Genomic DNA, 24,415 nt, shown 5'->3' with positions numbered 1-24,415 from the left:
ACTCATGGTTATTTAAGTGCCAAGCGCCCCAGGCTTTGTCGAGAACATCGACGTTCTCTATCAATTACAACATAATAATCTAGCCATCATGTCCGACGCAAATCGAGATGTGTCGCAGTACAAGTACTCGGCCATGTCGAACCTGGTTCTCCAGGCCGATCGTCGATTCGTTACAAGACGAACCGACGAGGCTACTGGTGATCCAGAGTCGCTGGCCGGTCGCTTGAGTATTCGAGATATGGGTGCTAGAGTTGCACGCGACGACGCGCCAAAACCGAAGAAACAGCCTGGACTCCCCGAAATCGAGCGAGGCAGTCTAAGAGAAGGCGAAGATATTCTGGCACGAGAACAGCGCAGACGAAAGGCAGAGGCGCCTCAATCGACAGGTATCCTCGGCGCCAACGATCTTTTGGTGGAAGGCATCACATACCGACCACGAACCGCAGCGACGCGACAGACTTTCGATCTCATCATTACCTCGGTAGCAAAAACTCTGGGTGACGTACCCCACGAGGTCGTACGTAGCGCAGCGGATGCTGTCCTGGAATATTTGAAGGATGATGATTTGAAAGATCTGGATAAAAAGAGGGAAATCGACGACATCTTGGGTGTGACACTAAACCCCAAGGAATTTAATGAGTTGGTGAACCTCGGCAAGAAGATCACAGATTACGACGCCCAGGACGACGATGAGGACGTTGCGATGGGTGGCGCCGATGGTGAGGATGCTGAAATAGATGAGCGCCAGGGTGTCGCGGTCGCGTTCGATGAAGACGAAGAGGATGACGAGGGGGGCCTTGTTCATGAAGTCCGTGACGAATCTTCAGAGGACGAAGAGGAAGAGGAAGAGGAAGAGGAAGAGAAGGAACAGAGTGCTGAAGGCAAGGAAGAAGATGCTGTTGCTGACGTTGGGGATGAGATGATTCTCGACTCGGCGCCTTCAGGTGGCAAACAAGACGAGAAAGACAAGCATAGCATACCAGCCCGAGACATCGACACATTTTGGTTACAACGGCAAATCGGCACACTATACCCCGACGCTCATGAGCAAAGCGACAAAACAAAGGAGGCTCTGAAGATCCTGTCAGGAGAACCTGGTGAGGATGGCGAGGAAAAGTCCTTGCGTGATGTTGAGAACGATCTCATGGAGTTGTTCGACTACGAGCACCATGAGTTGGTTCAGAAGCTTGTTGAGAACAGGGAGAAGGTTTTCTGGCTTACAAACTTAGCACGAACACAGACTCCCGAAGAGCGCGCTGACGTTGAGCGTGAAATGGTCTCAGAGGGTCTTCAATGGATTCTCAACGAACTCAAGGGTAAAGACACTGCCGAGGGCAAGAAGGGCAAGATTGACATCAAGATGGACATTGATGTCCCAGCTTCCTTTACCGCGGATGGACCCAAGGCTGAACGTGCCGAGGGCCAACTTGTCGGCGGGCTTCAGCCTCGAAAGCTCATCAACCTCGATAATCTGGTCTTCGATCAAGGAAATCACCTTATGACAAACCCCAAGGTCCGGCTACCAGAAGGCTCAACCAAGAGGACATTCAAGGGCTATGAAGAAATTCACATCCCTACTCCTAAGAAACGCAATGAGCCTGGCGATGTCTTGATACCCATTTCTGATATGCCAGAGTGGTCACGAAACCCTTTCAGTAAGAATCAGTCCTTGAACAAGATCCAGTCCAAGTGCTATCCTTCAGCATTCGATGATGATGGAAACATGCTTGTTTGTGCTCCTACTGGTAGTGGAAAAACCAATGTTGGTATGCTCGCTATTCTCCGGGAGATTGGAAAGCATCGCAACCCTGAGACCGGCGATATCGATCTAGACGCCTTTAAGATCGTCTGTATCGCTCCTTTGAAGGCTCTAGTTCAAGAACAGGTTGGCAATCTGGGTGGTAGGCTCGAGCCGTATGGTATTCGAGTCGCAGAATTGACAGGTGATCGTCAACTTACCAAGCAACAAATCGCCGAGACACAGATCATCGTCACAACCCCCGAGAAATGGGACGTCATCACCAGAAAGTCCAATGACTTGACCTACACCAACCTCGTGCGCCTCATTATTATCGACGAAATCCACCTTCTCCACGACGACCGTGGCCCTGTACTGGAAAGCATTGTTAGCCGAACCATCCGCAAGACTGAACAAACTGGCGAGCCAGTTCGAATCATTGGTCTTTCTGCCACCCTGCCCAACTACAAAGATGTTGCGAGCTTCTTGCGAGTGGACACGAAGAAGGGTCTTTTCCACTTTGACGGATCTTTCCGACCCTGTCCTCTGCGACAGGAGTTTGTTGGTGTCACTGACCGTAAAGCCATCAAGCAGCTAAAGACCATGAACGACGTCTGCTACAACAAGGTGATCGAGCATGTGGGCACAAACCGTAACCAGATGCTTATTTTTGTGCATTCCCGAAAAGAGACTGCCAAGACTGCTCGCTACATCCGCGATAAGGCTCTTGAGTCAGACACAATCAACCAGATCCTTCGTCACGATGCTGGTAGCCGTGAGGTCCTCAATGAAGCGTCTTCTCAGGCAACCGACCAAGACCTCAAGGATATTCTGCCATATGGTTTCGGCATCCACCATGCTGGTATGAGCCGAGCTGACAGGACAGATGTCGAAAACCTTTTTGCCCATGGTGCTATCCAGGTCCTGGTGTGTACTGCTACACTGGCTTGGGGTGTAAACTTGCCCGCCCATACAGTTGTCATCAAGGGAACACAGGTTTACTCCCCCGAGAAGGGTAGCTGGGTTGAGCTCAGCCCTCAAGACGTCCTTCAGATGCTTGGACGTGCAGGCCGACCCCAATACGATACTTATGGAGAAGGTATCATCATTACGACACAGAGTGAAATGCAATACTATCTCTCACTTCTGAATCAGCAGCTTCCGATTGAGAGTCAGTTTGTCAGCAAGCTGGTGGACAACCTGAATGCCGAAATCGTCCTTGGCAACGTAAGGACTCGTGATGAGGGCGTTGAGTGGTTGGGCTACACATACCTCTTTGTCAGAATGCTTCGCTCGCCTGGACTTTACCAGGTGGGCGCAGAGTACGAAGATGATGTGGCTCTTGAGCAGAAGCGAGTTGATTTGATTCATTCTGCCGCCATGGTTCTGCGAAAGTCAAATCTCATCAAGTATGATGAAAAGACTGGAAAGCTCCAGTCAACTGAGCTCGGTCGTATCGCTTCGCATTATTATATCACATTCGGTTCTATGGAGACTTACAACAACCTCATCCAGCCTTCTATCACTACGATCGAGCTCTTCCGTGTCTTCGCCCTCAGTGCTGAATTCAAGTATATCCCTGTTCGACAGGATGAGAAGCTTGAGTTGGCTAAGCTGCTGGGCCGAGTCCCAATCCCCGTCAAAGAGAGCATTGAGGAACCCCACGCCAAGATCAATGTCCTCTTGCAAGCATACATCTCGCGCCTCAAGCTCGATGGTCTCGCGCTCATGGCCGACATGGTGTACGTTACGCAATCTGCTGGCCGTATCTTGCGCGCTATCTTTGAGATCGCAATGAAGAAAGGCTGGGCATCCGTTGCGAAGACTGCTCTGGACCTCTGTAAGATGGCCGAGAAGCGGATGTGGCCAACAATGTCACCTCTTCGACAGTTCCCCTCTTGTCCTCGGGATGTTATTCAGAAGGCTGAGAAAATCGATGTGTCTTGGAGCAGCTACTTTGATCTGGATCCTCCCCGTATGGGTGAGCTTCTTGGCCTTCCTCGAGCCGGCCGTACTGTATGTGGCTTGGTCAACAAGTTCCCGCGAGTCGAAGTCCAGGCTCAAGTTCAACCTATGACAAGATCGATGCTACGTGTTGAACTGAGCATCACACCCAATTTTGAGTGGGACGATTCTATCCACGGCGCCGCAGAGAGCTTTTGGATTATTGTTGAGGACTGCGATGGAGAAGACATACTTTACCACGACACCTTTTTGTTGCGCAAGGAATACGCCGAATCGGAGCAAAATGAGCACATTGTCGACTTCACCGTTCCTATCACAGATCCAATGCCTCCAAACTACTTCGTTTCGGTTATCTCTGACCGATGGATGCATGCTGAGACCAGACTTCCTGTTCCTTTCCATAAGTTGATCTTGCCTGAGAAGTTCCCTCCTCATACAGAACTTCTCGAGCTTCAGCCTCTCCCCGTTTCTGCCCTCAAGGTGTCAAGCTACATTGATCTCTATCCTGTATGGAAGCAGTTCAACAGAATCCAAACACAGACTTTCAACTCGCTGTATAAGACTGATGCGAATGTGTTTATTGGAGCTCCCACAGGTAGCGGCAAGACTGTTTGTGCCGAATTTGCTCTTCTAAGGCACTGGACAAAGGGCGATGTTGGTCGTGCCGTGTATATTGCCCCCTTCCAAGAACTCGTTGACTCTCGCCTCCAAGATTGGCAGAAGAGGCTCAGCCATCTCAATGGCGGCAAAGAGATAGTGAAGCTTACTGGTGAGACGGCAACAGATCTCAAGCTGTTGGAAAAGGGCGACTTGATCTTGGCAACCCCAACTCAGTGGGATGTGCTATCAAGACAATGGAAGCGACGCAAGAACGTTCAGACAGTTGAACTGTTTATTGCTGACGAGGTCCATCTCCTTGGTAGTTCTCAAGGTTATGTGTACGAGACGATCGTCTCTCGTATGCATTACATCCGCACACAGACAGAATTACCCCTGCGAATTGTCGCATTGAGTGTATCGCTGGCGAACGCTCGAGACATTGGTGAATGGATCGATGCAAAGAAGCACGACATCTATAACTTCAGTCCACATGTTCGACCGGTCCCTCTTGAGCTTCACCTCCAGTCATTCACAAATACTCATTTCCCATCTCTCATGCTTGCCATGGCCAAGCCCACGTATCTGGCCATCACACAAATGTCTCCTGACAAGCCTGCCATGATCTTTGTGCCCAGCCGCAAGCAGACTCGTGCAACTGCCCGGGATTTGTTGGCTGCAGCCTTTGCTGACGATGATGAGGACCGTTTCCTTCACGCTGAGGTAGAGCAAATGAAGCCTCTGCTTGAACGCATCAACGAGGAGGCTCTCGCCGAAGCCCTCTCTCACGGTGTTGGCTACTACCATGAGGCTCTTAGCCAGAGTGACAAGCGAATTGTTAAGCATCTCTACGACAATGGTGCTATCCAGGTGCTTGTTGCTTCACGCGATGTTTGCTGGGAGCTCAACAGCACGGCTCATCTCGTTATTGTTATGGGCACACAATACTTTGAAGGCCGAGAGCATCGATATGTTGACTACCCTCTCAGTGAGGTGTTGCACATGTTCGGTAAAGCTCTTAGACCCTCCAAGGACGGCAGAGGCCGAGGCGTCCTTATGCTGCCCCAAGTCAAGCGCGAGTACTACAAGAAATTCCTAAATGAGGCCCTTCCTGTTGAGTCGCATCTGCACAACTACTTGCACGATGTCTTCGTGACAGAGATCAGCACCAAGATGATCGAGTCGGGTGACGATGCGATCAACTGGACTACTTTCACCTACTTCTATCGAAGGCTGCTTGCCAACCCAAGTTATTATAGCTTGACAAGCACAACGCATGAGGGCCTCAGCAACTACATGTCCGACTTGGTTGAGACAACTCTCCGTGAGCTCAGCGAATCCAAGATCATTGAGTTTGACGAGGATGACGGATCCGTGGCACCTCAAAACGCAGCCATGATTGCGGCATACTATAACATTTCCTACATCACGATGCAGACTTTCCTGCTCTCTTTGAGCGCTCGCACGAAGCTCAAAGGTATTATGGAAATCGTCACTTCAGCAACAGAGTTCGAGTCGATCCAGATTCGACGTCATGAGGATGGTCTGTTGCGACGCATTTACGACCGAGTGCCTGTCAAGATGTCTGAACCAGTTTATGACTCCCCTCATTTCAAATCCTTCGTCTTGCTCCAGTCTCACTTCTCCCGCATGCAGCTGCCAATTGATCTTGCAAAGGACCAGGAGGTCCTGCTGTCGAGGGTGTTGAGCCTTCTTAGTGCCATGGTCGACATTCTGTCTTCGGAGGGACATCTCAACGCCATGAGCGCTATGGAGATGTCACAGATGATTGTTCAGGGAATGTGGGATCGGGACAGCCCTCTTAAACAAATTCCTCACTTCTCACCGGAGGTTGTCAAGGTGGCGAATGAGTTTGGGTACGTACTTAGTGATAAATTGGTCGGACCGTCAGCTAATTTTGTTCGCAGAATCAAGGATATCTTTGATTTCATGGAAGCCATGAACCCGGATGAGAATGCCGATTACAACAAGCTTGTTAAGCGACTTGGCTTGTCACAAAACCAATTGGCACAGGCCGCAAACTTCACAAACGACAAGTATCCTGACCTGGAACTTGAACATGAGGTTCTTGACGAGGGTGAGATCAGGGCAGGTGAACCGGCCTACCTGAACATCAAGATTGCTCGCAATTTGGAAGAGGAGGACGGCGATTATGACTCTACCGTACACGCACCATTCTACCCATCCAAGAAGATGGAGAACTGGTGGTTGGTTGTTGGTGATGAGAAGACCAAGAGCCTCTTGGCCATCAAGCGAGTGACAATCGGGCGGGAACTGAACGTTCGCCTCGAGTACACTGTGCCATCACCTGGTGAGCATGATCTGAAGCTGTTCCTAATGAGTGATAGTTATGTTGGAGTCGACCAGGAGCGGGAGTTTTCGGTTACAGCAGCCGAGGGCATGGACGTGGATGATGATGAAGAGGACGAGGACGAGGACGAAGACGAGGAGTAGAAGCTCAAAGCTCACTCTGAATTACAATTACCACGGCGATTGCCAGCGATGGCGTTGTACACTACTGAAGACTACGAATGCGGATTTAGGAGATAATAATCGAATCTATCAACTCGGGACTATGACTGAGATGTGCTTTTTGAGATGAGTTTTCTGGATACAAGCCGATTTGAGTGTATGTCTAATAATGCATCACGAGTGAAAGAGGCGCGAGGTGTTGAGATCTAGTGTTCACAACGCCAAACGCGTCCAGAGAGAGCTAGGCCCACGACGTGACTTTTGCCGGGAATTGGGCAGTGAAGATGGTGAGAAAAGAGACTACGGACGCGTCCCTCCGATGGTCTTGTATACCAGGGCGTCGAATCAGCGTCGACTACGCGCTGGGCCTTTGATGTCGTGTGTGAGAGGGAGAGAGCCTGGGGTTGGGGATGACGCCGCCCGCAGCGCAGCGCAGCGCAAATGCCAGATACCCATCACGTGACCGATGCTCTGGTGACGTTTGAAAGTGCTTCTGTTTCCCTTGCAAAGCCCAGTCCAGCCCATCAACTCACACCAGCGTTTTTTCTTCGTCAACCCCAACATCGCGGCACAACTCGAAGAGGCGCCCATCATCATCAATTGCGCAAATCATCGCCAACATATCATTGCCATCGCTCTACGAACCTTGCGCTCCATTGACACGCGCAATACAGCATCCGCTACGCGTTCGCCTATCTTTTGCGAGCTGGAGTTCTACTTCTGGCTCCTGTGATTTGTGACAAGCGAAAACATTATCTACGCTCTTGCCATGGCCGACCAGATTAACGAGAAGCCTGAGGTTGAGGCAACTGCTCCCGGCGCGCAGGAAGTTCCTGCCGCTGAGAAGCCTACTGAGCCATCATCGATCGGAAGCGAAGCCGCAAAGGCCGATGGCGAGGCAAACAAGGGAGATACAAAGACCGCTGAGGGTAAGTTATGATTACGAAGCGTTTGCTATTCATTGCGCACTCGATCGCATTGCCATAGAAATCGCGCTTTGATTTCTCGTGTGCTCTGTCGCTCAGGCGCGTCCTTCCCTTTGTCAGATCCATGCTGACCACATCGCGCAACAGAAACCAAAGAAGTTGGAAACTCAGAGAAACCCGCCGAAGATAAAGACGCGGCCGAAGCACCAAAGGAGGACTCAAAGCCCACTCAAGAGGGTGCAGATATCGAAATGAAGGACGCGACTGAGGCCCCGGCTGCCGGGGAGACCAAGGCCGAGAACTCCGCTCCATCTGCCGATGGTGAGACAGCAACCGAAAACGCCGCCACCGAGTCTGCCTTAGCAAAGGCGAAGAACAATAGACGAAAGTCGACTGGCGGTGCCAGCCGCAAGAGCCTGAGCAAGAAAGCCTCCAAGGCGCGTCTCACGCATTTAGACGCCAAGCCTGGAGACCACTTCTTGGTCAAGCTCAAAGGATTTCCCGCTTGGCCTGCCATCATTTGCGATGAATCGATGTTGCCTCAAGCTCTGGTCGATAGCCGCCCTGTAGCTGCTGCGCGACCTGATGGCTCCTATACCGAGGCATATGCTGATGGTGGCAAACGTGTCAACGACAGAACCTTCCCAGTCATGTATCTCCACACGAATGAATTGTGAGTTACCGCTCATTACTGTTTCCGAACATCGCTAACCTGACTACAGTGGTTGGGTACCCAATACTGGACTTACAGAGCTTACTCCTGAAAAGGCCAGAGAGACCATCACCGAGAAAATGCGCAAAGATTTGAAGGAGGCATTCTCGCTCGCTGCCGAACACAACTCTATCGAACACTACAAGGACGTGCTTAAGCAATTCCAAGATGAACTACTTGCCAAGCAGCAAGCTGCTGCGACACCCAAGAAGAGCAAGAAGGGCAAGGCCAAAGCTGCCGACGAAGACGTCGAGATGGAAGACGCCGACGATGCTTCAGAGAAGTCCAAGTCCAAGAAGCGCAAGGCTGAGGATGACGCCAGTGTAATTCTTCCAACACGCTGTTGCTGATTCATTTTGCTAATAAAACTGCTAGACACCGCAACGGCCTGAATCCGTTAAGAAACCTAAGATTAAGCTCAATACATCAACGCCTAAGGCCGCTAATGGCACTCCTAAGGCCAAAGAGGAATCTGCTGCCAAAACCAAAGTCAAGGTCAAGAAGTCGTCTGATAAGAAGGCTGAGACCACCAAGAAGGCCAAGATGACACCCGAGGAGCGAAGACACCACAAGGAGGTGAGATAAATACAACTGTATTTTGACCGATCAATTTACTGACACCTTTACAGAAGGAAGTGTTATATCTCCGTCATAAGCTTCAACGAGGTCTCCTCACCAGAGATCAGCAACCCCAGGAATCAGAGATGGAACATATGTCCGAATACGTCACCATGTTGGAGAATCTGAAGGACCTTGAGGTGTCCATCATTCGTGCGACCAAGATCAACAAGGTTCTCAAAGCTATCCTCAAATTGGAATCGATCCCCCGTGAGGACGACTTCCATTTCAAGGACCGTTCCAAGGTTCTTCTGGACCAGTGGACTCAGCTACTGGCTACTGAAAATGCCACCCCTGCTCCTGATGCCACCAACGGCGTCAATGGCAAGTCGGAAGCCAAGCCAGACGACAAGAAGGACGATAGCGGCAAGGAGACTACTGAAGAGCCAAAGCCTGAGGCCACAAAGACGGAAGGAACCAAGACTGAGAAACCCGAGGAGACCGAGGAGGAGAAGATTGCGGAAACACCACAAGCATCAGCGCCTGAAGAGAAGAAGGACGATGTAAGTAGAAAATAAGCCCTATTGTTATGAGTTTGACTAACCGAAAAACAAGACCGTCGCTCCTCCCGAGCCTGTTGAAGCTGCAGCCTAAGTTACGGGTCAGCTCACGGTGGTTTAGAGCAATTTGTTTCATGGCGTCACGGTTATGGTCCACAAACACTGGCCTTTTTCCCGATTTTCTACTTTTTTCTTATGCTTTTCTTAACAACTATGGTAAAAGTGACTTCGTCGCGTTGCGTCTTTTCGGTATCTGTATGAATATCTGCCAAATCTGGCGGCAGGGGTGCGCCACGACTCTCTGGAGTCATAATGATCTCAGGAGTGACGGAGGCAAGAAACATCTTTTTGGGGGGACTGTACAAAGGGAAAAATCAACAATACTGGGTCAGGAGGCTCGCTTTACGCGGGTCTCTGTAAACCAGTTTGGACAGGAGGCGAGCATGGTATGGATGTCAAGACGGCATATGGGATGGGTGGCAAACGAAGCGAAGCAAGCTCAAAGAATGAGATGATGACCTTCGAGAGGAGGCATATGAGAATGAGGATTTGGCGAGCAATAGCATACAGATGATGAATGGGACAAAGAATTAGAAGCATTCTGTATAAAGTGCCTTGTTTGCGATGAATAGTATAGGAACCCGTACAGATCGTATATATCAGTCATTGTCTAGGCATCTTGCTTTGTGAAATCTGAGTGATTGTATGTACGATACGATCTTGCTGGTTGTTGGGATACAGTGCGTAATACAGTGCGATCATGTTTATTTACTGTCTAAAACGCGTTGACCTTCACCCTCGATCCAAGCTCAGGAGCTTCTTCATCCTTCAAGACTTCAATAACTTGTGCAGCATAAAACTCTTGATCATGGCCCGTGAAGTCATCAACCAGGACACATATAGCCAAGAGGATCATCAGGTAACTAAAACTATAATCATGAAACTTGTGCAATGCTTTCACTAACTCGGTCATCAGGTCGCATATGTCTTCGACCCTGAAGACGATGGGACACGCCAAAAGCCAGCCAAGCGGAGAAGAAGATCTAAGCAGGGCCAGGATTCTGCAGAAATAGTGAAAGATTCATCAGCTTTTGTGCCTCTTCTCAATGGTGCTGAGAAACCCGAGTTCGTCAAATTAAGGGAGAGATTGTTCCAGGAAAGCTGGGCTAAGATTGATGAACGGATCGAGGTGAGTGAACGAAGCTTATTCACCTGATGTATCGCTCATATGAATTAGAGAATACTCAAAACTTCAAATCTCGAGACTCTCAATGAAGTCAGCGAGTTTGCCAAAGACGCAGTGACAGAATCGTAAGAGTCGTACTCCTGATATACCTGCAACCTCTAATATTTGGATAGTGGGGATAGAATCCCTTCAGCATTCATCATCACAGGACCTAACATCGCATCACAAGATCTTCTCTTTCAACAATTATCGGAGACACTTCAGCAAACAACATCAAGCAAGTTTGTTGGTTTGCGGTCATCAGAGGCATCGACGCTGAAAGCCACGTTGAAGAAGATTATTCGAGATGTCACAGCCAAAGCCTCCACTGATGAGGATGATGATCTTGAAGTCAGTGACGGTCGAGAGGTGAGTCATCCGCATTTTCACAGAACAACACTCATTCTCTACAGGGACGAAGGTATCTCGACTATGATCTTGAAGCGCTGTATGCATTTATCAAACCCCAAAATGTAGAGCATGTGTTTGTCGCCTTTCAAGACAGTGAAGGTTTCGACAGCAGTTTATTATCGGATTTGATCATTCTCTTCAAGTACGTCTCTGCCTCCGACACTTCATTCACTGCTGCTAACACGTAACCAAGCTCTTGGCGCCCTCGTATACCATTTACTCTCCTCTTTGGTATCGCCACATCAGTCGAGCTTCTCCAAGCCAGACTACTCAAGGCTTCTTGTCAGCAAATTTATGGAGCGCAGTTTGATGTGATTCAGACCTCGGCCATTCTCGAGACAGTCTTCAAAACAGCGGTAGCAACATCTGATGCTCCTGTAGTACTGGGAGCATCGCTCATCCGCAGCCTGCTTGATCGTCAGCATGACCAGGTTTCAGGCATTCAAACATTCACTATGTCATTGAAGGTGAGCTTCGAACAGATAATATAAATGAGTTTGATGGTAGCTAACAAATAATAGTACGCTTATATGTGTCATTTCTATGCGAATCCACTCAGCGTTCTCGAGCATACCGCATCGTTGCAAGCCGAGCATATCGAGGCCATTCGGCATACTGATTCTTTCAGGGAAAATGTTGAGCAGGCAGTAGAATCTGGCATCTTGGATAATGTGCAATACGCCAAAGGTTTGCTTGAGAACGACGAGTTTCTCGTTACGCGAGTTCAAGATAGTCTAGCCCGTCGTCAAGAATCTGTTGAGGATTTTTTGCGGTCACTTCTTATTCTTGGAGAAACAGAATCGCAAGACATTGAGTTCTCAAGAGCATATGCGGAAGCTTTGGATGAGGGCGTTTCAATCACTGAGAACTCGAGAGCTATTGAGTCGGTACGACGTATGGACGTCGGCGAGCTGCTGGTCATGCTTCGCAAGGTTGTATCAATCTTGCAGAAAGGAGATTGTGGCTTACTTCTCGGTCCAGCAACGAAGCAAACGGACCTTGAATTTCGAGATGCACTGACAAGACAACTTGTCGATCTGGAAGAGCTACAATCAAAGGCAGAAGAGCAGGGGATTACACTACGGAGCAAGTACAGCGGGCAGAGTAAAGTGATGCGCACAACTGTGATTGCACAAAGAGTTCAATTAAGTCAAGACTCAGCTGCACTTACAGATGAAGACAAGCAACTTACTCAGGCCATCGACGACCTCACCGGGCTATTAGTCACGCATGTTCAGTTTGTCAGACCCAGGTCTCTTTTGTTGTCGGAGAGCTGGTTGTACGATTCTCGAGCTCCGTCGCGAGATGTATTCGTGCCTCGACCACGGGCCGTTCTAGAACGCAGCCTCACCAGGCCGCACGACTATTTGTCATGTTCATGCTGCAAGCCAGGCGATGGAGAAACACCGGCAACTCTGCCGGCCACGGCGCTCTTATACCGCCTATACACAGAGACTGGGAGCCTCATCAACGTGGCAGATCTCTGGGCTGCATTCTCAGCACTTGTAAGCGAGGAGGAGACAGACGAACGCAAGTCGCTGGTAATGTTTTACCGTGCGCTGGCTGAGCTGAGGGCTTTGGGATTCGTCAAAGCAAGCAAGAAGAAAGCGGACCACATTGCCAAGCTGAAGTGGCTCTGAATATGGGGATTGCGATTGCATTGGTCGAACAAAGTTTGAGAAAGAGAGACATGGCGAGAAGATTGAAGACTGCAACCGCCAAATGGGGATGGTCCTTTGTATTTGAGGGGATGAGACGGGATTAACCATGTCTGGAAACAGGTTTTTTTTTCTTTTTGAGGGGGTTTGAGATCGAAACCGAGGTCGAGCCCAATGGCCACTGAGGGACCTAGTGATAGGCCGCAAAAAGACGAGGAGAGAAAAGGTGTCGTCAGTCTAAGACATTGAAGAACTAAGACACGAGGTGGCTGGGAACCAAGAGCGAGTGAGACTGTGAGTGAGAGTGAGTATGAGAGCGAGAGAGTGTGGGAGTGAAAGTGGAGGGTGAAAGTCAAGTCACGGTTACAGCCAACGCAGCAAAATCCAAGACATGCAGGTAGATACATGATTAGACGCCGGGAGCGGAGGGAACTGCATAGAACAAAGCATCATGTGAATGAACGATAACGGTGAACGGCTATAGCTACTATATTGAGGTCTCAGTTGGCCAAGCTACCTTACCTTATCTACGTACCCAGGTTAACACTCAAGGGATTGATTGCCCTTATGATCAATCAATCAATGAAACAATGAACCAAAATAGAGAGAAAGAAAGAAAGAAAGAAAGAAAAAAGAGTAGCGGTAAAGATACTGTTTATTCCCCCATCTCATTGTCTTGCTTTTGAGTCATGACCAACTAATGGCTCCAAGTCACATTCCACTCCATCCGCTGTTGGGGTCTCTTGTTCCCATAGACAAAGCACCTCCGACCAACCCAATTGCGTCTAACGCAGTCGAGTTGCTGTTTGTTGGAAACCTTTTTTTTTCTTCCATGTCTCACAGGCCACGCCAAACCCAGAGTTAAACCCTGGAGCTCAAAGCGGTTCAAGGCCTAAGCTTGTCGATTTCAGGCAGTCAAAGAAGACTTTACCCAGAACAGCATCTCGTCTGGGTCCTCTCCTCGCCTCGGGGGGTGTGTGGGTTAGTTAACGTGTAGCTGCTAAGTCGAGCTGAGCTGTTCACTGCGCAAGGTGCCCGGGAGGTGAGGCCCTGTTCCAAAAGAAACAAGGCCAATCGAACGGCTTCGGTCACAAAGACCCTTCAACTGGCTGTTCGCGATCTTAGTCTTGCTTTAGTTCCCAGACCCAAAGACCCAAAGGGCGGGGAGAGATCTTGCTTTGGTATTAAGAAAGAAAGAGAGGTCAGAATCTTGTTTCAACTAAAGAAGTCCATAGCATAGCCTCTTGTCTATTATATATCCCTCCCACCCTCTGCTTTTCTGTCCGTCTCTGTTCTTCTGATTAACCAAAGTTGGACCTCCCGCAGATCAAGGAATTGACTACGAAACTCAAACAAGAGTCTGTGTTGTCATTCATTCATTCATTCATTTGCTTACTTACTTACTTACTCACTCACTCACTCACCGGACTCTACGGAGAAGACCGCTTGTTCGCTTCGCTTGTCGATAGCCACCCCGCCAAAGCCAATCCAATCCAATCCACCATCACATTACGTATGATCTTGTGATCGTTGATCATAGACCAAGAAATATTCTTACTCAGAAGTGAATCTTGCAGAGAATAAGAGATTGGGCTGTTTTGACCTCTTGACTACTACAAATACTTGATACATCATTGCCCCAGACACTCAATCTCTCCTCTTCCTCTCTTCTTCTTACAAGCCAACCGCTCACCATCGTCACCACTTACAACAACCGCCAGAATGATGCGAGGAGAGATTCCTTCACGGCATCACAGGGCCTTTGGTCAGCGAAGACTCGCAAAGAACCCAAATCTTCAACGAAAGCTGGAACAGATGGCTCTTCCACTTGCACCTCTTGTCCAGCTCACCACAGGCGCTGTTCATCCTTCTTTTCCCACCACGGTCCTCAACTTTTGGCTCCTCACCGATGAGCAGCTAGAGTCGCTTGCACATTTCTACCACCAGAGGACGCCATCGCCTTGGACAAATCAGTACCCCTGCCCAGTCACCTGGAGATCTGATCTGCCTCTTGAGGAGAAGCGACGCAAGATGGGCAAGTTTATCGGTCTTCGGGGCTGTGAATCCCCCATCCTTCTTAAGACGGAGGAGGAGATCCTAGCAGAGGCACGAAAGGCGAGACTCGCAGCCGAAGAGGATCTTTGGAGGCGAAAGCACTTTTCCTAATGCATCAAGCAATCCGAGGCATACGGTGTTACTGTGATTAATAACGGAGGACAGTCTGCTTTCAATCTTTGGGGGTATTTGATTTTCAGGAGTTTTGCATGTCCTTTCTGCGTGTTCTCTGCATTCTTGTTGCTGCATCTTGGGTCGGTCGCATTGCTAGACATGGCCACTAGCCAGCGTGCATCACTGCATTTTCAAGGGAGTAAGGCGAGGTGAAAGAGCCTATACATATATATCAATAGAGAAGAAGCCCATGCTACTATTTTCAAAAGTCAACCTCAACGCCGCTGGTGTGGATTTCCCTCCCTTCTTCCCATACACACCAAGAGTGTGCGCCTTGCAACAAAGTGACATGTGGTATACTACAACCAAAATTTGAAGAGGTAGGTCCGGAACCATGTATATACCTATAAAGACACCCCAATCCCATATTCTTGCAACCCACACAGGACATCTCCAACTGTTTACTTCTTGCCCTTCTTCTTTGAAGGCGTGTCGACCATGACGGCATCCTCCTCGCTGGCAGTCTTGGCAGAAGAGCTCTGCTCAGAGCCGTCGAGCTCCTTCATGAACTCTGACTGGATCTGTCCTCGGCGCTTCTCCCACCACTGCTTCTCTGACTCGGCTTGGGCGAGGATCTCTTCGATTGAGCTGCGCATGGTAGCATTGGCGGTCATTTCGTGGGCGGATTGGAAGATGGACTGGCCCCAGTTTGGTGCGAGAGCGTTGGCCTATAGTTGTCAATGATGTGTTCATCTCTTGCAGTCGGACTACGCCGGCTATCATACCTCTGTGACGACATCTCTGAGCTCCTCCTCCATCTCCTTCTCGGCGCGCTGGAATCGCTGCCACAGATCATCACCCACACTGCCTCGTTGCAGCAGAGAACCACATGCTTGCTTCGCAGACTTGATCTGGATCAGACGACGGATATCTTCGACGGCGCGACGCAAAAGGGCAGCTCGTAGAACGCTTTCGGGAATCTTGGGTCCCTTTTCGGAGCCGTCCTCGAGGTGTAGCAGGGACAGGTAGACGTTGCGCTGGAGGTGAGGGCCGAACCACGGAGCCAAGTTGGCGCTCTCAGCTTTGGTATGTTAGCATATTCCTCAGTTTGGCGATCTGGTTCTGTGGCATACCAGCTTTTCTTTTTCGGTAGATTGTCGAGAATGTCATGAGTGCGCTGCCGAGGACGAGAACATAGGCAAAGGGGAGGGCAAGGCCCTTCCAATCGATGTTGAGCATGATGAATGATGAAAGTTGCAAAAGTAGAATATGAGATCGTCCGTACTGTAATTAAAAAGAAAACGAGTGTAAAGAAACAAGTCGAGCCGGCCGTGACTTGGGTTTTGGTTTGTATGAGTCGAGTCCAATGTACAGACAGACACGAATGCAATAAGGAACTGTCAATTAGTGGTGGTGTGGCGCAGATCCAACTTTAGGCCAGATTACGCTTCAGCTTTACCAAGTGGCTCCTGGAATTGTGGCTGGTGTGTATGCTGTCAGGCGGATGGGCCCTGGATTTGACTGCCGTGCGACGTCACTCGAGCATTAGATAAGCAATCGCAGGCACCGCTAGATGACGCTGTGCTCGAGTTAGCGGAGGTACATGGTTTCGTGTGAGCCACCTTAGGTAAGATACGTACCGAGTCTAGAGCTACCTTACCTACCACCGCTCAACTTCACTCTCTTCATGCTGTTGATTCATTGCGTTTCAACTCCATCTTCTAGGCTCTTCTTTTTCGTTCCCGCTTATCTCCCAGCTATCCTCTTTTTATAGATCCTTTCTTTCTCTACAAACCAAGAATACTCAACCTCCAAAGGCAGCAAAGAGAGCACGAAAGACCCCACCAAAGATCATAGCGACAGCTCTTTTGATATCTTTCACCATGTTGCTGCGACTCCGCGGCCCCGATGGCATGGCCCGTCTGAATGTCGAGCCCACAACTACCTTTGGAGATCTGGGAAAGCTGGTCTGTTGTCTCGGAGCCCGTACCGAGCTGTCTGTGCTGACTCTGGCCTTCTAGCTACTCGATCAACTACCCAAGACCGTTGATCCCAAAACTCTAGCTCTATCGAACGCACCGAACGGAGGAGACTCAAAGCGCCTAGGGGACATCGTCAACTTCAAAGTTGGTCAGATTGGCCTCAAGTTAGTCGCGCTCATGACCTCTCACAGATCAACCAAACTAACCTCATAGGCACGGCGATCTCATCTTTCTCACCTACCAACATGCCGACGCTGCCAACGGTGACGCACCCGAAACCTCTAACACATCTGCCAGGCTTAACGGAAAACCTGTACTACCGACCGAAGACCTTCCCATCAACCCCAAACCCGAAAGGATCGCCAGGCCTTGGGAAGTAATTCGCCAATCCGCCTTGGACGACCGATTAGACCGACAGGATGGCAAGATCCCCCGAGGCATCGATCGCATGTGTCGCCATGGTCCCAAGGGCATGTGTGACTACTGCCAACCACTCGATCCTTTCAACCCCGGATATCTCGCGGAGAAGAAGATCAAATACCTATCCTTCCACTCATACCTACGAAAGATCAATGCTGCGACCAACAAGCCCGAGCTAGGCGCTTCATACATTCCTCCCCTGGTTGAGCCCTACTATCGAGTCAGGCATGAGTGCCCTTCTGGTCATCCCCCTTGGCCTGAGGGTATCTGCACCAAGTGTCAGCCCAGCGCCATTACTCTCCAGCCTCAACAATTCCGAATGGTCGATCATGTCGAGTTCTCTTCGCCTGCTATTATCGACACCTTTATTGACACCTGGCGAAAGACCGGATCGCAACGCCTAGGTTACCTTTACGGAAAATATACTGAGTACACTGAAGTCCCCCTTGGTGTTAAAGCTGTCGTGGAAGCCATATATGAACCTCCTCAGGTTGATGAGCTTGATGGTATCACAATGAACGCCTGGGAGTCGCAAAAGGAGGTCGACAGGGTCGCCAAGCAGTGCGGCCTAGAGCCCGTGGGAGTAATCTGGACTGACTTGCTGGATGCTGGCAACGGCGATGGCACAGTGGTTTGCAAACGTCATGCCGACTCCTACTTCTTGTCCTCCCTGGAGATTTGTTTCTCTTCGAGGTTGCAAGCTCAGTACCCTAAACCTTCCAAGTGGAGTGACACAGGCAGCTTTGGTTCAAATTTTGTCACATGTATCATCACCGGTAATGAGCAGGGCGAGATTTCGATCTCCTCCTACCAGATGTCCAACGAGTCTGTGGAAATGGTTCGTGCTGACATTGTTGAGCCGTCAGCTGACCCTAATGTCATGCTTGTACGCGATGAGGAGGAAGACGACGGCTCTGTCAGCCGTACAAGATATATCCCTGAAGTTTTCTACCGCAGGGTCAACGAATACGGCGCCAACGTCCAGGAGAACGCCAAACCATCGTTCCCCGTCGAGTATCTGTTTGTCACACTGACCCACGGTTTCCCTGCGGACCCTAAGCCTATGTTCACTCAGCAAGGTTTCCCTATCGAGAACAGAGAATATGTCGGCGAGAGTCAAGAGCATTCCGCTCTGTCCAAGTTTCTCAAGCTATCACCTGGTCAGAAGCCCACGGGCCAGGAGGTCTCCAACTTTCACCTTCTCTGCTTCATTCAGCAGATGGGCGTCCTCTCCAAGGTGCGCTTGTTTTTGACATGTATAAGAAAGCTACTGACAGCCTTCATAGGACGAAGAAGCTCTACTCTGCCGTGTAGCGAGCCAACACGATCTTGCCGATACATTCCAGCTCCGTTCTACCGAGGGTTGGCAGACCCTCCAGGCCATCCTTCAATCGACTGGTGAGAGAATCCCCAAGCGTCAGCGGGAGGAGGACGGTGCTCCCTCGCCCTCTTCCTCCTCATCCTCTTCTTTTCAAAATTCCATTCGCGACTCGGGAGAACCCCTTGCTAAGCGATTTGCTGCCTTCAGGCTAAACGAGCGCTGGACCAAGTCCGCCAATCCACCGCCACCCTAGTCAATAAAGAGGTATTGGGTAGAAGGGAAGACAATAGGGGTCAGATAGAGGTTTAGATGAGACGTGGAACCCAAAAAGTGGTGAGGCTGGATTCGGTTTTCTTGCTAGATGTTTTCTTAACTTCCTTCACGTGGAAGATGATATTGCATGTATAGCTGAGGCGGCGTTAAGGACAGGTATCGGAGCATATAGGCAATACTTTCATTGGGCGGCTTCCTCAGCTTGAATCAAAAGAATTGTACATGTTTATATGTGCTTAACGTGATATAATTGAGTGATGTCCATTATGTTGGCGCTTCAAGAGTACATCGAACGAGGTTTTGATCACAGTCAGGCTTAGATCCCGTTTTCAGGCGAGCTATCTTGGATAGATCGTTCCCAATCATCATATCAAACACGATTTATTCAAATCATAATGATCATGTTGTTAAATTGATTTCAGCCAAGGTGATTGATTATCTTGGCTAAGACTTGTTTAAGCTATGATAATTGTACTGTTGTGTCTACTAACTTCGCTTCAGTTTTGTTCCCTCAGCATCATTTTATATCAGCTATGATCGAGATATAGATGATTTCTGTCTGATTCAATGTCAGTAGGTACTCAACATAACATAATCTTTGAATTTTTTTTCTTTATTGACATTGGATCTATTATTCTTGTACGACTTTATGTAAACTTATGATTATTTTCTACGGCCCCATCTTAGAACACTTCACAAATACCACGAAGTCAGAAGAGAGACATGTATAATTTATGATGACTTCATCTATATCATCACAACTTAAGTAAAGGATATCATAAACTTGTCATATTTGTAGATTTGACTACTAATATTATCATAAAGGTTTATCACACACATTCGAATAACTCCCAAATCCACCCCTTTTCCAATCACAAAAACGCCAGTTATAATTTACAGGGGCTTTCCACCGATGAAGTCGGACCATCGGCGGACTTCAGCGGGGATGCCTTCGGGGCGGGGCAGCTTCTCGCTCATGCACTGAGCAAAGAGGATAGCGGTTTGAGGTTCCATGAACAGGGGGACGCCGAAATCGACGGCATTTCGGCGCATAACATAGTCGACGTCCAGCGTGGTCTTGCCTCGGGCCTGGGCCAGGTTGAAGCATCCGCGGATGTCGTACTTCTTGAAAACCTCACGGAGGGCACGCTTGTCCTCCTTGGGGAATTCAATAACCTCGACCTCGACCTTGGTCTTGGACTTGTTCTCGATGAACTCCTTGACCTCGGGGCTAGCGGCGTACAGCTTGTAGCCAAGAGGGGCAACGTAGTCGACGACCTGGGTGAGCCATGGCTTGGAGACGTTTCCGCCAAAGAGGAGACCCTCACCAGGCTCGGGCATGCGGAAGTTCATGGTGGACTGGAGAGAGGTCCAGTAGGCCTCAACGAGATCCTTACCGAAGCAAGCAATCTCACCGGTGGAAGCCATCTCAACACCGAGGAAAGGATCGGCACCAGCGAGACGGGTCCAGGAGAACTGAGGAACCTTGGTAGCAACATAGTCGCGCTTCTCAGCCATAGGGTCAGACTTGGCAGGAACCTGCTTGCCGACGAGGGCCTTGGTAGCAACATCGATGAAGTTGGTCCCGAGGACCTTGCTGACAAAGGGGAAAGATCGAGAGGCACGAAGGTTGCACTCAATCACCTTGAGAAGGGGCTCGCCACCCTCAGGGTTCTCGGCCTTGATGATTTGCATGTTGAAGGGGCCGCTGATCTTCCAGGCTGCGGCGACCTTGACAGCAATCTCCTTGACACGCTCCATGGTGTTGCTATCGAGATTGGCAGGGGGGAGAACCAGAGTGGCGTCACCGGAGTGAACACCGGCCTGCTCAACGTGCTCGGAAACAGCATGAATGATGAGCTCGCCGTTGGCAGAGACACCGTCAACATCGATCTCTTGGGCACCCTCAATGAACTTAGTGATGACAACGGGGTGGTCGGGAGAGACATTGCTGGCAGCCTCGAGCTTATCCTTGAGATCTTCCTGGCTTGAGATCACAGTCATGGCAGCGCCGGACAGGACGTAACTAGGGCGGACGAGAACGGGATAGCCAACCTCCTCAGCGAACTCCTCAGCAGCCTTGACCGAAGTAAGCTCCTTCCAGGCAGGCTGGTCGACACCAATACTGTCAAGGATCTCAGAGAACTTCTGACGATCCTCGGCCTTGTCAATATCCTTGGGGTCGGTTCCAAGGACATTGGCTCCACCAGTCTCCTGGAGCTTGAGGGCAATGTTCTGGGGAAGCTGGCCACCGACAGACACAACGACACCCTTGGAATTCTCAAGCTCGTAGATATCCATAACACGCTCGTAGCTCAACTCTTCGAAATACAGCTTATCAGCCGAATCGAAGTCTGTGCTCATCGTCTCCGGGTTATACTAACGCCAAATATTAGTCTAAGTCCTTTAAAATGATTATAGAAGTTGTGACGAGATTGGGATTAGGTTTGAAAAGGTCCGGTTCAAAGTGGGGCCGTTTTCGGCGATATGGGGCCGAGATCACGGCGACACCGTATAAGGAAGAACGCCCGATTGGGACTGAAGGGAGAATATAAACTTACGTTGATCATGATGGTCTTCTCACCCATCTGCTGGAGAGCCTGAGTGGCGCTGACAGCACACCAATCGAACTCGACGGAGCTACCAATTCGGTAAACACCGCTACCAAGGACAATAGTACCGTTGTCCTCGAAAGTGACATCGTGAGTAGAGCCGTTGTAGGTGGTGTAGAGGTAGTTGGTGTTGGCGGGGAACTCGGCGGCCAGGGTGTCGATCTTCTTGACCCAGGGTCGGATGCCGAAGCTGAGACGGTAGGCTCGGACCTCGTCCTCGGTGCTCTTGACGGCCATGGCGATCTGTCGGTCAGAGAAACCCATCTTCTTGGCCTTGAGGACCTGATCTTTCTTCAGGTTCTGAAGACCACCAGCCTGCTCAAGCTCACGTGTACAGTCGACGATGTTCTGCAGCTTATGGAGGAACCACTTGTCAATCTTGGTCAGCTCGTGGACCTTGTCAACAGAGTAATTCTCGTGAAGCATGGCCTGGCCGACAGCGAGCCATCGGCGGTCGGTAGGGTTCTGGAGCTCAAAGTCGAGGTCCTCGAACTTATCACCCTGGAAACCAACAAATCGGGGGTCAACCTGACGAATGGCCTTCTGGAAAGACTCCTCAAAGGTTCGGCCGATAGCCATGACCTCACCAACAGACTTCATAGCACTGCCAATGTCGCGCTTGACGTGCTGGAATTTGGAGAGATCCCATCGGGGAATCTTGGTGACGATGTAGTCGAGGGAAGGCTCGAAGTTGGCAGTGGTGGTCTTGGTGACAGCGTTAGGGAGCTCGGGAAGGGTGTGTCCAAGACCGATCTTTGCAGCAGTGTACGCAAGAGGATATCCGGTAGCCTTGGAGGCCAGGGCAGAGGATCGGGAAAGACGGGCGTTGACCTCAATGACACGGTAGTCGAGACCATCAGGCTGGAGAGCGTACTGGACGTTGCACTCGCCAACAACACCAAGATGTCGGACAATCTTGATGGCAGCGCTTCGAAGCATGTGATACTCCTCGTCGCTCAGGGTTTGACTAGGCGCAACTACAATGGAGTCACCAGTGTGGATGCCAAGAGGATCGAAGTTCTCCATGTTGCACACAGTGATACAGTTGTTGTTGGCGTCACGAACGACCTCGTATTCGACTTCCTTCCAGCCCTTGAGCGACTTCTCGACGAGGATCTGAGGAGAGAGGGTAAGAGATCGAGCGGCCATGTTGCGGAGCTCCTCCTCGTTGTTGGCGAAACCGGAACCCAGACCACCTAGAGCATAGGCGGCACGGACAATGATGGGGTATCCGACGGTCTCGGCGGCCTCGAGAGCCTCCTCGACAGTGCCGACAGCAATCGACTTGGCAATGGGGATGTTAATCTCATCCAGAGCCCTGGCGAAGAGGTCACGATCCTCACTCAGTTCCAGAGTTCGGACACTGGTACCGAGGACCTTGACGCCATACTTTTCAAAGAGGCCGAGTCGCTGCATCTCAACACCGAGGTTGAGAGCAGTCTGACCACCAAAGGACAGGAAGATGCCATCGGGCTTCTCCTTCTCGATGACATAGGAGACATACTCGGGGGTAACGGGGAGGTAGTAGACCTCGTCAGCCAGACTGTGGTTGGTCTGGATGGTAGCGATGTTGGGGTTGATGAGGACAGAAGCAACACCGGCTTCCTTGAGGGCCTTGAGGGCCTGAGCACCTATATTTCGATTGTGTTAATTTTGAATGTTCAAAAATGAGTTTTTTGTAGTGAATCGCAAGTTGTCGGTGAGATGTGCGTCACTGCATATTGGGTATGCTAACCTGAGTAGTCGAACTCTCCAGCCTGTCCAATGGCAAGACCACCACTTCCAATGACAAGAACCTTCTTGACATCAACAGTCTGGTGAGGCTTGATAACTCCACTGTCGAGGTAGGCCTTGGGGTTGGGTGCATCCTGAACAGCGGCGGAGCTGTAGGCGCGCATAACCTTGAGGGTGCCCAGGCGCTTCGAGTTGGCGGGGCGGGCAGAGGCGATTGAGACTCGGCATGATGCTGATGCTGAGAGAGGGCTCACGGAGGAGAATGAGCGAGAGGGCAAAGCTCGCGGGACCCTGCGTCCATGACGGAGCAGGGCCGGAGCTCGACCAGCGAGAGTGGTTGCCAGGTTGAAGTTGAGAGGCATTGCAGCGGATAATTTGCACGTATCAATGCGTAAGTTGAACCGTCCCGCTGGCGAGGTTGCCCTTCTGTATCCCGAGTCAAGCGTCTAGGATGTCGATGTATGTGAAGGACACAAGAGACTGTGACTCTGTTGGAAATGGTTTCTAGAGGAGGAGGGGAGGGGGATAAGTAGGGCGGCCCGTCGTGAAGAAAAATGGCGGCACGGCTGATAAGATAAGAAGAACCTCCGAAAATTATTCTCTGGTTTTGGTGTGTGACTCTACAAAAAGTTGTGCTGGGCTGGGCTGTGACGCACCTCAGCCCAGGAACAGCTAACAAAGTAGCCCCATACCACTTCCATAGTGGATAGATACCTCCGATTGCTATCTACAGACTAAATGGACTGCCCCAACATTTCGGCCGTAAATGAGAAAATTTACCAAGATTCGATAGAGATCGTCCCTCACTAGTGTCTTGTTCAAGGGTCTTTCGTGGAGAATCCAAGGCACGAGTTCCGTAACACCCAACTTTGATGCATTCTGTTATCGCCTTGACAATCAGCACTCCTCTTATCAATTTTTGTGTATCTTGTTGAGTATATCCCACATTGACTGTACCTGCAGCCAGATACCGAACATCACCTCACAGCTTATCATCCTTGCTGAGCTCCCCGGACCAAGCCAAGCTAAGCTTATGGGTCCGGTTACGGCGACCCTTCAAG

The 24,415-nt window shown here is 50.1% G+C and overlaps 7 protein-coding genes across 8 annotated transcripts; 5 read left to right on the top strand and 2 right to left on the bottom strand.

The window, feature by feature from the left end:
- Window positions 1-88: 88 nt before the first annotated feature.
- Window positions 89-6,775, top strand: FOIG_00651 (uncharacterized protein; the record flags this gene model as incomplete). The annotated part of the gene is made up of 2 exons (XM_031196949.1): window positions 89-6,177; window positions 6,229-6,775. The coding sequence occupies 2 exons, from the start codon at window positions 89-91 to the stop codon at window positions 6,773-6,775; spliced, it is 6,636 nt and encodes a 2,211-aa protein (XP_031072716.1).
- Window positions 6,776-7,562: 787 nt separating this feature from the next.
- Window positions 7,563-9,643, top strand: FOIG_00650 (uncharacterized protein; the record flags this gene model as incomplete). Its single annotated transcript, XM_031196948.1, has 6 exons — window positions 7,563-7,722; window positions 7,867-8,392; window positions 8,442-8,754; window positions 8,807-9,007; window positions 9,061-9,552; window positions 9,605-9,643. The coding sequence occupies 6 exons, from the start codon at window positions 7,563-7,565 to the stop codon at window positions 9,641-9,643; spliced, it is 1,731 nt and encodes a 576-aa protein (XP_031072715.1).
- Window positions 9,644-10,383: 740 nt separating this feature from the next.
- Window positions 10,384-13,394, top strand: FOIG_00649 (origin recognition complex subunit 3). Its single transcript, XM_031196947.1, has 7 exons — window positions 10,384-10,468; window positions 10,526-10,738; window positions 10,787-10,860; window positions 10,909-11,143; window positions 11,188-11,327; window positions 11,379-11,652; window positions 11,707-13,394. The coding sequence occupies exons 1-7, from the start codon at window positions 10,418-10,420 to the stop codon at window positions 12,823-12,825; spliced, it is 2,106 nt and encodes a 701-aa protein (XP_031072714.1). The 5' UTR covers window positions 10,384-10,417; the 3' UTR covers window positions 12,826-13,394.
- Window positions 13,395-13,762: 368 nt separating this feature from the next.
- Window positions 13,763-16,453, bottom strand: FOIG_00647 (uncharacterized protein). The gene is made up of 3 exons (XM_031196945.1): window positions 16,146-16,453; window positions 15,798-16,093; window positions 13,763-15,740 (listed from the first exon to the last, which is right to left on the bottom strand). Exons 1-3 carry the CDS (start codon window positions 16,249-16,251, stop codon window positions 15,474-15,476), a joined length of 669 nt encoding a protein of 222 aa, XP_031072712.1. The 5' UTR covers window positions 16,252-16,453; the 3' UTR covers window positions 13,763-15,473.
- FOIG_00648 (uncharacterized protein) lies at window positions 14,566-15,009 on the top strand (the record flags this gene model as incomplete). The annotated part of the gene is made up of 1 exon (XM_031196946.1): window positions 14,566-15,009. One exon carries the CDS (start codon window positions 14,566-14,568, stop codon window positions 15,007-15,009), a length of 444 nt encoding a protein of 147 aa, XP_031072713.1.
- Window positions 16,454-16,704: 251 nt separating the features above from the next.
- Window positions 16,705-19,268, top strand: FOIG_00646 (nuclear protein localization protein 4; the record flags this gene model as incomplete). Of its 2 annotated transcripts, XM_031196944.1 has the most annotated exons (5): window positions 16,705-16,979; window positions 17,034-17,158; window positions 17,208-18,651; window positions 18,701-18,812; window positions 18,943-19,209. In XM_031196944.1, 5 exons carry the CDS (start codon window positions 16,896-16,898, stop codon window positions 18,945-18,947), a joined length of 1,770 nt encoding a protein of 589 aa, XP_031072711.1. In that variant the 3' UTR covers window positions 18,948-19,209. The 2 variants fall into 2 exon arrangements, with proteins under 2 accessions (XP_031072711.1, XP_031072710.1); XM_031196943.1 differs by having other exon boundaries at window positions 16,896-16,979; window positions 18,701-19,268.
- A 458-nt stretch (window positions 19,269-19,726) lies between these two features.
- FOIG_00645 (carbamoyl-phosphate synthase arginine-specific large chain) lies at window positions 19,727-24,291 on the bottom strand. The gene is made up of 3 exons (XM_031196942.1): window positions 23,356-24,291; window positions 21,570-23,251; window positions 19,727-21,387 (listed from the first exon to the last, which is right to left on the bottom strand). The coding sequence occupies exons 1-3, from the start codon at window positions 23,714-23,716 to the stop codon at window positions 19,903-19,905; spliced, it is 3,528 nt and encodes a 1,175-aa protein (XP_031072709.1). The 5' UTR covers window positions 23,717-24,291; the 3' UTR covers window positions 19,727-19,902.
- Window positions 24,292-24,415: the final 124 nt, after the last annotated feature.

This window comes from Fusarium odoratissimum, assembly GCF_000260195.1.
Source record: "Fusarium odoratissimum NRRL 54006 unplaced genomic scaffold supercont1.1, whole genome shotgun sequence".
Lineage (NCBI taxonomy): Eukaryota > Fungi > Ascomycota > Sordariomycetes > Hypocreales > Nectriaceae > Fusarium > Fusarium odoratissimum.
The sequence above is the reverse complement of the archived record's forward strand: the minus strand, read 5'-3'. Positions and strand labels throughout refer to the sequence as shown.